Source organism: Phodopus roborovskii, unplaced genomic scaffold, assembly GCF_943737965.1.
Source record: "Phodopus roborovskii unplaced genomic scaffold, PHOROB, whole genome shotgun sequence".
Lineage (NCBI taxonomy): Eukaryota > Metazoa > Chordata > Mammalia > Rodentia > Cricetidae > Phodopus > Phodopus roborovskii.
The window spans coordinates 8706722-8721497 of record NW_026126424.1 but is presented as its reverse complement, the minus strand read 5'-3'; the positions used below and the strand labels follow the sequence as shown (position 1 = coordinate 8721497).

The 14776-nt window shown below is 37.7% G+C and overlaps 1 protein-coding gene across 1 annotated transcript in view; it reads left to right on the top strand.

Moving 5' to 3' along the window:
- Positions 1-14776, top strand: part of Prss12 (serine protease 12) — a 54764-nt gene that overhangs the window by 5082 nt on the left and 34906 nt on the right. Inside the window, exon 2 of the mRNA XM_051185559.1 lies at positions 11879-12029. Coding sequence (XP_051041516.1) covers positions 11879-12029 — 151 coding nt within the window. The remainder of the gene's footprint in view (positions 1-11878; positions 12030-14776) is intronic.

Genomic DNA, 14776 nt, shown 5'->3' with positions numbered 1-14776 from the left:
GCATACCCTACAATTACCTGTGTTCCTCTGACCAAGCATCATCCATCTCTCAACATACTTATAAGCTGGTGGCCAAACGTTAGTGCTTGGCTATTGGGGAACATTTAAAAACCCCAAGTCATAAGAGAGTGATCCCCAGATCCAGCCTTTTATCATCTCATAATAATCTGCTCTTTAGTTCTTAGTCACCACCAAATTTCTTAGTTTAAATAGACATGGTGGACACATGGGCTAAATACTACTGTTTATAGATGTTCCTTTTGGAAGGCCATAAGATGTTTGACGCGAATATCAAAAAGTTAGCTGAGCAGGCCTAGTGGCTTGTGCCTATAATCTCAAAACTCAGGAGTCTGAAGCAGGAACATGACCTATGAGTTCAAGGCCAGCATACGCTGCATAGTGAGTTTCAGGGTAGCTAGGGCTAAAGAATGAGATGCAGTGGAACTCCCCTCTCCTCCTGCACTCCTTTTAATCCTGCATCTTCCAAAAAATGCTTTCTCCTGGAACCAATGTGTAAATATCATTCATCTCCATTAGTCAAGAAAGAAATAAAGGATGGGGACCGAATATATCAGTCAACTTTGTTTGGTAAGTCCCACTCTTTCCCAAATAATGAAAAGCTAAGCCAGTTGGGTTAATTGGTTACCACAATGCACATTTGTTTTACGAGAAAGAAGAATCAGCAAAAATAAGTCCTATCCCTAGAGCGTTTGGAACTATTAGGAATTATAATGTTTGTAACATGCAGGGATCAAAATAAATTTTTGAAACAAAGTTTTGTTAAGAACAAAAAATGTCATGTTACTATACCAATCTTCTTTAATCTATTAATGAAATTCAAAGGCACAAAAAGCAATTAATTTTAGTCACTTCCATTGTTCTAGTGGAATAAGATGAATGCTTGCCAGCAATTACAAGTTATTATTCATGTCCTTGACCAAAATATTATTAAAACATAGAAATTTCAGCATACAAACTACTCAAAATAATAAAAAATACTTCAATACATTTTTGAGCTATTAATAGGAATATTAATTGCATTATATATACTGATATGTCCTATAACAAATGTAACACTAGAAAATATGTTAAATATTAGTTTTTTTGTTCATTATAAATGATGAAAGATAACATTATCTGAAGACAACTGAATTGGGAGAATGCTTGTTGACTTTTCAAGGGCAGTAAAGGATGTCATCTTTGAGAACTTCTTTTCAACCTATCTGCAGAAACTGAAGTGTGCTGGTCTTATCTATTCTCATTCTCACCTGTAACTAAAGTCTGTTTTAACATTGTGTAATAGTAGATTTGATCATAACATCCCAGGTAAAAATGAAATCAAATCATCGTTTAATGCCAGGGCATTTCTCTGAACTAACATCCTACTGAACTCTCTCTTCCTCCATTAGTTCACATCTATAATTCATAGTAACTATTCATTTATTATTCATGTAGCTACCTTTCGTAAAAATATGAGTTGGTCTGGTTCAAAGTAAGCAAACATCCTGTGAAAAACCAGTTCTTTGATGTTATGCTTATTGGAAATCTATAAATCACATAAGCTATTCCTTAGTTTAAGACATTTCCTATGATGTCTTAAAGGACATCGAGGACTTACAAGGACCCTCTTTACAAATCAGAGCACATTCACAGGTATGGGGAATGAATTAGCACTTCAACATCTTTTGAGGAGATACAGTTCAAAAATAGCCTTAAGGATGAAAACCTGACACTTGTGAGGGGAATTTTAATAACATCAGCTGCTCTCTACTTTCCTTGAATTGATTGAGAGTGATAAAATGATCCAAGATACCTCTTCTTCCATGCTGTATGTTGGGGGAATGTTTTTAGTTTTAATATTTTGATTTTAAATTTTACAAACTTTATTATTTAAAAAACCTTGCAAATAAAATGTCTATTGTAGCATGATAAATAAAAGACCCAGAGATGGATACTTGAGTTCAAGCTTCAAGGTGAAGATCAGAAGAGCAAAGCAGCCAACATTAGCTCTCCCCTCTACCTCAGCTTAGACCAAAGGGGTGATCCCCAGACTGCTCCCAACTTCACTATTCTTCAGATTCACTCAGACATCTATACTCTCAACATAGCTAGAGACTAACTCTCAGACTGAATGCAAGCTCTGAGCCTCTGCTACCGTCTTATATACCTCCCTAATGCTGGGATTAAAGGTGTGTGATCCCAGGTGCTGAGATCTATCTACCTCTTAATCCTGAGTCTTTGCACATCAATGGACTTCAATATAGTTAAAATATGAAATCTAAAGCAATGACACTTCACACTGTGTTTTACACTTTCACTATGGAATATATTTTTATGCACTTATCCACCGCCACACACACACACACACACACACACACACACACACACAAATCCACGAGAGGGTAAGAACTGGAAAACAATTACCTTTATATTGTCTGCATGGGTCATGTTCATTATCTGCCCTCAGTCCTTGCTCATCCCCCTACATTTAGATTTTCCAGTCTCCTTTCTACCTATTATGCTATGTCCTCATTTGCTTTTGCCCCCCCCCACACACACACACATACTCAAAGAACAACATGTGGAATTCTAACAAAGCTGTCCATGAGGCCAATTTCTGTAACATGAACTCAGGAATCTTTTGTGTTATCTTTTCTTTCTGAAGCTGAACACATATCAACATAAAAAGAAAAATTATAATCTAGATGACAGTAAGTTAAATATTTTTGCCAAAAAGTTAAGAAAGTAGAATGCTAAGCATTACTGTGTATTGGGGTTGGAATTTTTCTTAAGCACTCATGTGATGGTCTTTGGTGCTCTTCCTGACAAGCTGTCATGGATGACAGCCTTCCACATCTGGCTTGGTGTGTACATTTAAAAGGATTGACACAGTTGCCTTCAAACCTCTGCTTGAAACAGAAACTTTCAAATGATTGTATAGGGAAATCTCAAAATGCAAGTACTGAGAAGATAACAGTTCCTGCAAATTTGCTCTTGAGACATTTGAAGGTAGTATAGGCTTAGATCTATTAAAATATGATCTTCCAGGTGGTGGTGGCACATGCCTTTCATCTCAGCTCTCAGAAGGCAAAGACAGGAGGATCTTTGTGAGTTTGAGGCTACCCTGGTCTACAGCGTGAATTTCAGGACAGGCTCCAAAGATACAGAGAAACCCTGTCTCGAAAAACAAAAGAAAAGCAAACAAAACAAAAGAAAACAAACAAACAAAAGGAATTTGATCCAGAGAAGTTAGCTGCCACTGTGAAGGGTATTTATGTATGACAGAAGGGGATAGATCATTTTTGATAACACAGGATTGTGGCAATTGGAAAGTACCTGCCAAGCAAAGAATTTAGTTTATAATTTATGTGAGAAATGATACTGTTGATATGTACAGCAAGAGCACTTAGTTTACCTGGCTTTGAACTTCATGACTGATCTGCTTTTTATCCTTTTGTTGAGCTAAGGTTATTTCCTTTTCCCATTTATAATTGTGTACCTATAAATTTGCATAAATATGTGTCTTAGTTTGGGTTTTTATTGCTGTGATGAGACAACGTGACCATGGCAGCTCTTATAAAGAAAACATTTAATTGGGTCTGGCTTACAGTTCAGAGATTCAGTCCATTACCATCATGGCAGGCAGCATGGCAGTGTGAAGGCAGACATGGTGCTGGAGCTGAGAGTGTTACGTCTTCCAGGCAACAGGAAGTTGACTGACTGTCACACTGAGTGAAGCTTGAGAAAAGAGACCTCAAAGTCCGGCTCCACAGTGACATACTTCCTCCAAGGAGACCACACCTCCTAATAGTGCCACTCTCTTTAGGGGACATTTTCTTTCAAACCACCACAGCCTTACCATATCCTTAGCCTTACTGCAGATCTGTATGGCCATTAGGACAAACACACCAGTGCTGGAGCATGTCTCATGTGTAGGACCCAGACAAAGCTACTGGTCACCCTTCTCTGCGGACAGTCTGAGGCTGTCTGTACACCTGCTGGATTAGTTTACTCCTTTGTAACAACTGGTAAATTTATTGTGATATTTCTAGTAGAATGATCACTAGCATGCTATAATACATGTAGAAATACCTAACATTGTAAAAGGGAGTTCAGTAGGGTCTTTGCCTAGGTTTGGAGGTAAGAGGACAGTGCCAGGCAATAGTACAGGGGACGATTGATCATGACACACCAACTTCTCAGTGGTGTTGGATACAGCTTCCCTCATCCACAAATTAAGGAAATTGGTTATAGTTTTTAAGATCTCCATCACTTCAAGCATCCTAGGAAAATAAACACTAGCTTGTTTATAGGAGACATGCAATTTGACTTCTCAGAATTGTATGTGTGAATTTGTTAAAAGGCAATTGTGCCAGGACTCCTCATCTCTTGTCACATCAAAGATAGAGCTAAGTGACCCAGGCTCTCACCATGTGTTTACAAGGTGTTTACAAGCCCTAGATGTTATAATGCAGTAGAACGTTGCCTTGGAAACCATTTCCACTGTCTTTGAATGATCCTCAGGTTTTCTTTTCTCCATGTCTAAATGCCCCTGTTATTTAGGTGATGTGATTACATCATTTCTTGTGGACAACATTGTTAGGCACTATTTGTTAATTATTTCTTTTACTTTTTTTCAGATTATTATATAATTAGATCATTTCTTCCTTTCCTCCCCCCAACCCTCTCATATAACCCTTGCGCTCATTAAAATAAAAGGCTTCTTCATTAATTGTTGCACACACACACACACACACACACACACACACACACACTGCTAAATAAATAAGTACAACATTCTCATTCTATATGCTTCCTGTGTGTAGGGTTTTCAGAGTGGATAAGCAATTGGTGTGCTTTTCCCTGGGGAAAACTATTTCTTCCAGATAGGCATTAAGTCTCACCATTATTTCCTTGCAATTTAAGTATAGCTGTAGTTTGTTTTTGTTATAGAACATTGTAGCTCTGTAGACAAGAGTAATTTAGTGGCAGTGGAATTAATACAGATGATACATCAATTTAAATGCAATTTCAAATGAATAAATGGGTTTTTGATTGAAACAAATTGTTGGAAACATTACATAAAAGAAACAAATTGCTGGTGTTTGTGGAACACATAATATTCTATCTACCTGTAGAAGATTTTGTGATTTAAAATAATCACAAACTGTTCAATCCCATCAGACTTATTTCTTTAATTTTTTACTTACTTACTTCTTTATTTATGTAAGTGTGTGTACTTGGTGGGTATGCCCATACCTCAGTTGTGCAGGGAGCTCAGAGGACAATTCACAATACTTTGCAGGAATATTTTCTTGCTGAGATATCTCACTGATCCCAGACATTTTTAAAAACATATCGATCCCAGTTTCTTCTCCTTCTCTCCCACCCTCCCTCCCTCCTTCTTCCCCTCTTTCCCACCCTCCCATACCCCCGACCACTCTCCCCCCTCCCCCTACTCCACATGTAGGGTGATACCTTCCAGGAGGGGTTATCTAAATCTGTCAAGTAATTTGGATTAGGAACTAGGCCTTCTCTCCTGTCTCTAGGTTAAGGCAGTATCCCTCAATGGGGGATGTGCCTGCAAAGTCCTTTTGTACATCAGTAATACATCCTGGTTCCACTGTCCTAGGTCACTTTGAATGCCCTGGTCTTCTAGCTGAGACCCATGTTCAGGAGGTATGAGTCAGTCCCATACTGGATTCCCAGCTATCAGTCTGGGGGCCCATTAGCTCCTCCTTGTTCAGGTCAGCTGTCTCTATGTGTTTCTGTATCCTGGTCTTGTCCTACCTCTCTGCATCTGGATTCCATTTTGGCTCAGTGTTTAGTTGTGGGTGTTTCCTTCTGTTTCCAACAGGTACTAGATGAGGGCTCTATGATGGTGGATAAGTTAGTCATCGATCTCATTATCAGGGAAGGGCATTTCCACTGTTGCTCAAATTGTTAGTTGGGGTCAGTCTTGTAGGTCTCTGGACATTTCTCTAGGTTCAGTTTTTTCTTCAAACCTATAATGGCTCCCTCTTTTATGTTCTCTCTCTTTCCCTCTCTCTCTTTCTCTCATCTATTCCTCCCCTGACTCAGTCTTCCTAGTCCCACTTGCTTTCCTCTCCTCCCCTTCATCTTCTCCTAGTTCCCTCTCCACTCACTGCCCCCCCCCACACTCCCCATATGCTCAGGAGATCTTGTCCCTTTCCCCTTCTGTGAGGGACCTTATATGAATCTCTTAGAATCCTCCTTGTATCCTAGTTTCTCTGGCGGTGTGAATTATAGGCTGGTGATCCTTTGCTCTATGTCTGAAATACATATATGCATGAGTACATACCATGTTCTTCTTTTTGTGACTGGGTTACCTCATTCAGGATGGTTTCTTCAAGTTCCATCCACTTGCCTGCGAATTTCGAGATTCCATTGTTCTTTTCTGCAGAGTAGTATTCCATTGTGTAAATGTGCCACATCTTCTTTATCCATTCTTCAGTTGAGGGGCATCTAACTTGCTTCCAGATTCTTGCTATTACAAATAATGCTGCTATGAACATAGTTGAGCACATGTCTTTGTTGCATAGATGTGGATTATTTGGAGGGGGTTTGCTGGATCCTGTGGTAGACTGATTCCCATTTTCCTGAGGAACTGCCATATTGATCTCCAAAATGGCTGTACAAGTTTGCACTCCCACCATTACTGGAGGAGTGTTCCCCTTTCTCCATATCCTCTCCAGCATAAGTTGTCCTGATAACTAAGGATGTTGAACACTTTCTTAAGTGTCTTTCAGTCCTTTCTATTTGCTCTATTGAGAGTTCTCTATTCAGTTCAGTTCTGTACCCCATTTTTTTAATAATGGCAAACAAAATCCAAGAATAAATGAGAGAAATCATCCACCATGACCAAGTAGGCTTCGTCCCTGGGTTGCAGGGAAAAATCTATCTACATGATCCACCACATAAACAAACTATAAAAGAAAAACCACATGATCATCTCCCTAGATGCTGAAAAAGTCTTTGGCAAAATTCAACACCCTTTCATGATAAAGGTCTTGGAGAGATCAGGGATAACAGAAACATACCTAAACATAATAAAAGCAATATACAGTAAACCAGCAACCAACATCAAACTGAATGGAGAGACGCTTAAGGCGATTCCTCTAAACTCAGGAACAAGATAAGGCTGCCCTCTTTCTGCATATCTCTTCAATATTGTACTTGAAGTTCTAGCTAATGCTATAAGACAACAAAAGGAGATCAAGGGGATACACATTGGAAAGGAAGAAATCAAACTGTCTCTATTTGTAGATGATATGATAGTTTACATAAGCAACCCCCCCCCAAAAAAAACCTCTATTAGGGAACTCCTACAGCTGATAAACACCTTCAGCAAACTAGCAGGATACAAGATAAACTCAAAACAATCAGTAGCCCTACTATATACAGATGACAAAGGGGCTGAGAAAGAAATCAGAGAAACATCACCCATTACAATAGCCACAAAAAAGATATCTTAAGTATCTTGGCGTAATGCTTACCAAACAAGTGAAAGACCTATATAATAAGAACTTTGTGGCTTTAAAGAAAGATATTAAAGAAGATACCAGAAAATAGAAAGATCTCCCATGCTTTTGGATAGGTAGGATAAGCATAGTAAAATAATGGCAATCTTGCCAAAAGCAATCTACAGATTCAATGCAATCCCCATTAAAATCCTAGTACATTTCTTCACTGACCTTGAAAGGATAATAATCAACTTTATATGGAAAAACAAAAGAACCAGGATAGCCAAAACAACCCTGTACAATAGAGGAACTCCAGGAGGCATCCCCATCCCTGACTTTAAGCTCTACCACAGAGCTATAGTCCTGAAAACTGCCTGGTATTGGCACAAAAATAGACAAGTTGACTGATGCAAGTTGACCGATAGAATCGAATCGAAAACTCTGATGTTAACCCACACACCTACGAACACCTGATTTTTGACAAAACAGGTAAAAGTATAAATTTGGGGGGGGGGAGACATCTTCAACAAATGGAGCTGGCACAATTGGATGATGGTGTGTAGAAGACTGCAGATAAACCCATGTCTGTCACCATGCACAAAACTCAAGTCCAAATGGATCAAAGACCTCAACATAAATCCAGCCACATTGAACCTTTTAGAATAGAAAGTGGGAAGTACCCTTGAACAAATTGTTATAGGAGACTGCTTCCTGAACATAACTCCAGGAGCACAGACATTGAGATCGACAATTAATAAATGGGACCGCCTCAAACTTAGAAGCTTCTCTAAGGCAAAGGACATGGTTAACAAGACCAAATGGCAGACCATAGCTTGGGAAAAGATCTTCACCAATCCTACATCTGACAGAGGGCTGATCTCTAAAATATACAAAGAACTCAAGAAACTAGTCCCAGACATATTTTTAAAACATACTGTGCATCAAATGTTTCAGTAGGTTAGGCAGTGATTTCTCTTGCTTAGTCTAAATTAAAAAGTTGAAACTCTGTGATGGATTTCAAATGGCCTGTGCACTGTGTGACCACATCCATGTGGCCTCCTGAGTGATCAGGATTTGACAGTATAGACTGCCTCCCTTATTATTGCTTTTTCATTTGCTTGTGATTTTGCTGTGAAACATGATGTATTTCTCTTAAATGCTTACATTTTTTTTTTTGGAGAATAATTATGTGGAAAATAATAGTGGTGATTGGTTTAGTTGAGTACAAGTAACATTAATAGATAATGTAAATGTAATAGTTTTTGAAAATTATCACAAAACCATACATGATAACATGCCAATATGTAAATTATCTCAGAATTTTCTAAATAGGGCTTATGTTTTTCTTCTTACTTTCTTAACTAACAAAATAAAGGTCGTCCTGTATAATCACTCTCTTTCACTCTCCCTCTCCTCTCTCCCCCTTCTCTCTTGCTCTCTCTGTGGTATATGTGTGTATGTGGTGCATTTGCCTGTGTCTGCACGTCTGGAAACCAAAGGTCAACTTTAGGTATCTTTCTCTATTACTCTCCACTTTTTAACTTTTTAAAGATTTATTTATTTTTATTTTGTATGTATGACAGATTTGTTTGCATGTATGTCTATATGTGCATCACATAGGGTATCTCATGTATGTAGGTGCTAGAAGAGGGTGTTGGATCTGAAAATGGAGTTAAGGATGTTTGTCAGCCATTGTATGAGTGCTGAGAACTGAACATATATGCATTGTACATTGATCGTATCCACCCTTCACTCCCTTTAATTCCTCCTAGACTCTTCCCCCAATATGTCCTCATCTCAACTTTATTTCTCCGTGTGTTTGTGTGTGTGTGTGTGTGTGTGTGTGTGTGTATGTATGTATGTGTGTGTGTGCCACACTGAATCCATTAGTACTGCATAAGTACAATAGATATGACACCAGCCACTAAAGCATGGATAATTTACCAGTGCCTCACCCTGTTTTGATCAAAGAAAGAATATAAATTATCACCCAATAAACACAAACAGAGATGCCAATAGTATTGTTTACATCATCCTTTGGTGTTCCCTTCCTTTTTTAAAAGCAAGCAATCTCCTTAATAAAAGCAGAACAACCTAGCTTTCTGACTGGGAAGACACATCCATATTTTCAATATCTCTCTGCTGTTATTGTTTTATTGATGGATGCTGTAGCATGAAAGCAATTATAGCTATTGCCATGTTCACCAGCTAAGTGTTGGGTATTTTTAAATTATAACCAATCTGTACCTTTTATTATGTATATTAATGATCTAAAAGTAGATCCCATCTGCATGCAGTTATTTTATGAATGAGTTTCCCAGTTATGTTGGCACATATTTACAATTTCTAGTTGGAAGAAATCTCCAGGTATCTGAGCTTCTCCTTTTTCTCACTGGCAGAGCTTGGAGACACTTAGTTAAGGCCAAACCTCAGCGTAAGCCTCACTTGGCCAGGTGACAGACTACTTGCACAAAAACATCTGACTTCTATTTTATATCTGCAAATTGCCCACTTTCGGTCACGGCTTAGGTAACAAAGAGATACAAGGAGATATTCAAGACTGATGCTGAAGCTGAAGGTTGGAGGGATAACTAAGATGTTAAGAGCATTTATTGCTTTTGCAAAGGACTGGGTTTCAGTTCCCAGCATTCACTTAGTCATGAACAACCATTTGTCACTCTAATTCCAGGGGATCTGATTCCTTCTTTTGGCCTACAGGTCACTAGGGCCACACACGGTACATATACATCCAATCAAGCAAAACACGATACACATAAAATTTAAAAATGTAAATTTTAAATGTTTCTGACTTGACTTTTTTATTTCTTTGATTTATTTGTATTCAAATGTGTGATGTGTGCTTTCCTTTTTTTCTTCCAAAACTGTCTTTATTAGTTCCTTCTATTTATAAAAATCCAAATCCTTTGATAACTTTTAAAAAATATTTGATAAAACTAACATCTGCCATTAGATTTTCAGAGGAAACAGAATAACAAAGCAACCTCATTATTTGGACTGGGTCATATTCCCATTTATTGGAATGAAGTTTGTTGTCAAGGAGATTTAAAAACATAGTGTTTTGTGAAATAGACATCTGGTGCATGGGGCGTGACCCCAGAAAGTGGCAGCTGTTATCTTGTGTAGCTTTTCCTGTCATTAAAAACAAACCTTGTTCTAGTTTCACTGTGCTTTAAATATGGCTCTAGATGATAAATGTACCTTAGTTAAATCATTTTTTAAGTGTTTAAATACACATAAGTCTGAGTCACATTCAACAATATAATTAAATACTATTGAATATGAATGCATCTAATTCTGAATTCTGTTGGTTTTTCAAATAATATCTAATTTTACATTTTCTTTTTTAATATCTTAGTTATGGAAATATTGTGCACTGTATATTATATTGAATATGAAACACTTATTTTGGCAATGGGAAATCCTAAGAGGTTCAAAATGATCTTGATAACAAACATGAAATATCTCAACAGGGGCAGATGCTTTCCCAATGTTTAATTATCTTAGTTACTTTCTCATTACTATGATAAACACCCTGACAAATGTGACTTAAGGGAGGAAGGGTTTTGTTTTTTTTTTTTTTTTTTTTTCTTTTTTGGTTTATAGCTTCAGAAAGACATGGTGCATGATGGCATGGCAGATATGGCACTAGGCAAGGAAGGAATAGCCGTAGGAGCAAGAGGCTGCCTAGTCACATTGCATGGGACTGTAAACAGGAAGTGGGTGGGGCTACAAAGCCACAAGTCCTGCCTCCAGTGGCCCACTTCCTCCAGTGAGGTTCCATAACCTTCCCGAATAGCAGCATTAAGAGTAGAGCAAGTTTTCAAACACATCAAATGCAATCACATTTAAACCATAGGAATGGGGCGAATTTTCAATAATTGTATTTTGGAGGTCCAATCTATAATGTAATGAATTAAATGGAAATTTGCATTGATTTCTACAAATGTAAAAGTAATTCACTTTGAAAACAAGTATGTTATAGACATGAGAACTATAGGTAATAATTACATTTGAGAATGTTCAGTTTTCTGTGAGTAAAAAATTAATGACTCCATTATAACCTGATGAAAATTAACTGTTTCTCTGGTGATTGGAAGTTTGTTCACTTCCCTTTCTGCTTTCTGGAGTTGTATAAAAGCCAAATTAGGACTATGTTCTCCAAAGAGCTCTCTATATAAATCTAGTTCAATTTGGAGAATTTTAATTGGGTCAAGATTCCCATAATGTCTATTAGACATGCATGTGTATGTCCATGTTACCAATGTGGCTTAATCAACATTATTTCTGAGAATGGAAGGAAATGAAATATATGTTCTATGAGGGAGAAGTGCAAGACAATGGTTTGAAGTTGCTTTTAATTTTGTATCACACAGGCCCGGTGTTGCCCGTCATTCGCCTTGCTGGTGGAAATAGCGGGCATGAAGGTCGGGTGGAGCTGTACCACTCTGGCCAGTGGGGGACCATTTGTGATGACCAATGGGATGATGCAGACGCAGAAGTCATCTGCAGGCAGCTGGGTCTCAGGTTTGTTTTGTATTGCTTTTGTTTCATTTTCCTAATTTTTGATACTGTTACTTCCATACACCAAAGAGGGTGCTTGCTGTAAGTCTAAATTACACATTTCCTTAAACTAATAGGAAAGACCACTTTTTTTTTATTTCTTTAAATCTTTGTACTATTCTGTAGGTTCCCTGAGTTGTACATAGATACATATATTCTATAGGTCTAATCTGCTTGTGTCTGATTTAGGGATGTTACTACTTCCATTAGTAACCTTTACATTACTCTTAAGTAATGGCTGTCATTGTCTATTACAGTAATTATTGTTTTTTATAAGTCAGTGTATTTCACATTAATTGTCATCTTACTTTAAATCTAACTTGCCCAAAGATTACCTAAACTTAGATAATGTTCTAAATTACCTAAACAAAGATTTTCTAGAAGTTCACTTCCTTTTTTGTTATGTTTAAGAACAAAGGATGTTTATTCACACATAAAGGAAGTAATTCCCATATAGGAAATGGAATGAAGTGTGTAATGGGGACATCGGGATGAAAAACAACTTCCAATGTCCTTTCAGGCTTATGGTTATTCTGAAGTATTATGCTTTTTCTTTTTTTAACCATTAGTTAACAATACTAAAAGTTTACCAAGGATTATATGAGATCTTGTAAAGGTTAATATTTTACACTAGATTTAGTTATTCTACTTAGCACTTTGCCAGAGACCTCTGTGATGAGACTCTCTCAGGGCATTATATCATTTTCTTTAGTTAGCCAAATTCTTTGACGTTGAGGTAGGATCTGTAACCTTGGGCCAATTAGTCTAAGTTGTTACGCCTGTCCCACTTTGCAAAACTTTATATTTACATTGAAGGATTTAAAAATTTTATCCCCGAAAGCTTTAAAAATAAAAACATTGTCCAAAGTAGCCAAATTACCATTATCATAGTTAGCCTAATTTCTAACTATCATATTCAAGTGTTTGTAGTCACTCACACAGTGTTTTTGACACCTGGCTTGTCCACAAGCGCACTCAGTCCGAGGTAATCTAGTACAGCTGGCTCTGAAGTCTTTTCGAACAGTCTCTTCTGTTTTCGTAGCCTAGACTTTCTGAATGGACACACTAGAGACTGTCCCATTTTCTGAAGTAGTGTCACTTGGTTTGGTTCTTTTGTTCTTACAGGTTCTGAAAGTGGAAATCAATCACAAAGGCTTGATTGGCTCAGTGCTAGTGCTCTGCTTAGGACCCATCACAGATGATAGGTTACTTACTCTCTTGCTCTCCACCAGGAATCACAGAGTCAAAATGACTCTCTCTCTCTCTTTCAATCCCACAATGGCAAAGCTAAAATAGAACGTTAATGTGATATTTTCAGTTTCTCTGTGTAACTGGATCTAACCGCTGATTTGTAGTTCACGGGTGGGCAAGGAACAAGCATGAGAATTCCTAAGACAGTGATTTTGTCCTTAACCACCAGCAGTATTGTTGGCTAGTATTGCTTTCATTGGGTGGGTCAGTTAGGGCTAGTCAGTTCCTTTTAATAAAACTAACACATTGGGGAATGTCCAGATGGATTCTTTGTCTGATTGGTCTCAGTTTGAAGGCAAGTGTCATTGATGTTTCTAAGTGTTGCTATCACAGGTAGATTGGCATAGCATGAGCTCCTGCTAGCCTCTCAAAGCCTATAGTTCTACCTCTGAGTTGTTACAGGATAGCTCTTACTAACAGTTTTCTTGATCATAACATGTTTCTAATTGAAAGTGTTTAGTTATGCAGTAGCCATCCAAAATACATTGGCTGTCAGGGTCAATCTAATTTGGGAGCATTAGATTGAAAAGATATTGAACATTAAGAGTAAGCTGGGTATTTGGTGGTGAGATTATCAAACACAGTTCCTCTATCAAGAACTTCTATTTAGTTAGAGGTATCTCCAGATTCTGAATTTTCAAAACATCTAATGATATGGTTCTCAACCTTCCTAATGCTGTGACCCTTTAGTATATATAGTTCCTTATGTTGTGGAGACCCCCAACCATACAATTATTTTTGTTGCCAGTCATAACTGTAATTTTGCTACTGTGGTGAATTGTAGTGTAAATACCTAGTTTGCTGGATATCTGATATGTGATCCCTGTAGGAGTCACAACCCACAGGTTGAGAACTGTTGCCCTGATGTGCGTAATCTCTATTTACTGAGCTGTCAATTACTTGCTCAGGAAGTGCTAAGTGGTTTTCATCTTGCCTATGAAGAAATCTATGCCTTTACCCCAAATAGCATTTTAAACACTATGTCAATAGCATGTTGACTTTTTATTAATCAAAATTTTTAAATTTTGAGACTTTAATACATAAGTACATGTCTTTCGTCTTTTCCACACCTCCTCTTTGGTCACTCCAACTCTTGTTTCCCCAATCTCCCTCCAAGTCCATGACCTCTTTTTAAATTATTGTTGTCACATATATACCTTATATGCATATGCACATATGTATATACAAAACACAGCCTGCCAAGTCCATTTAGTGCGGCTCACATGTATACCTGTTTAGGGATGACCACTTGGGATTACGTAACTGGAGAAGACTGAGTCTTCTCTTCTCAACAGACATTTATTGCCTTTAGCTCTTTTTCCAGGGGTAGACCTCACTAAATTTCTCCTGTTCACAATGGAGTGCCAATGGATGTTATCATGCTGATCTCATTTGGGCAACATATTGTTGAGATTTCATGGGTATAGCTTCCCTATCTAGAAAATGTAATCTCAGAGCAG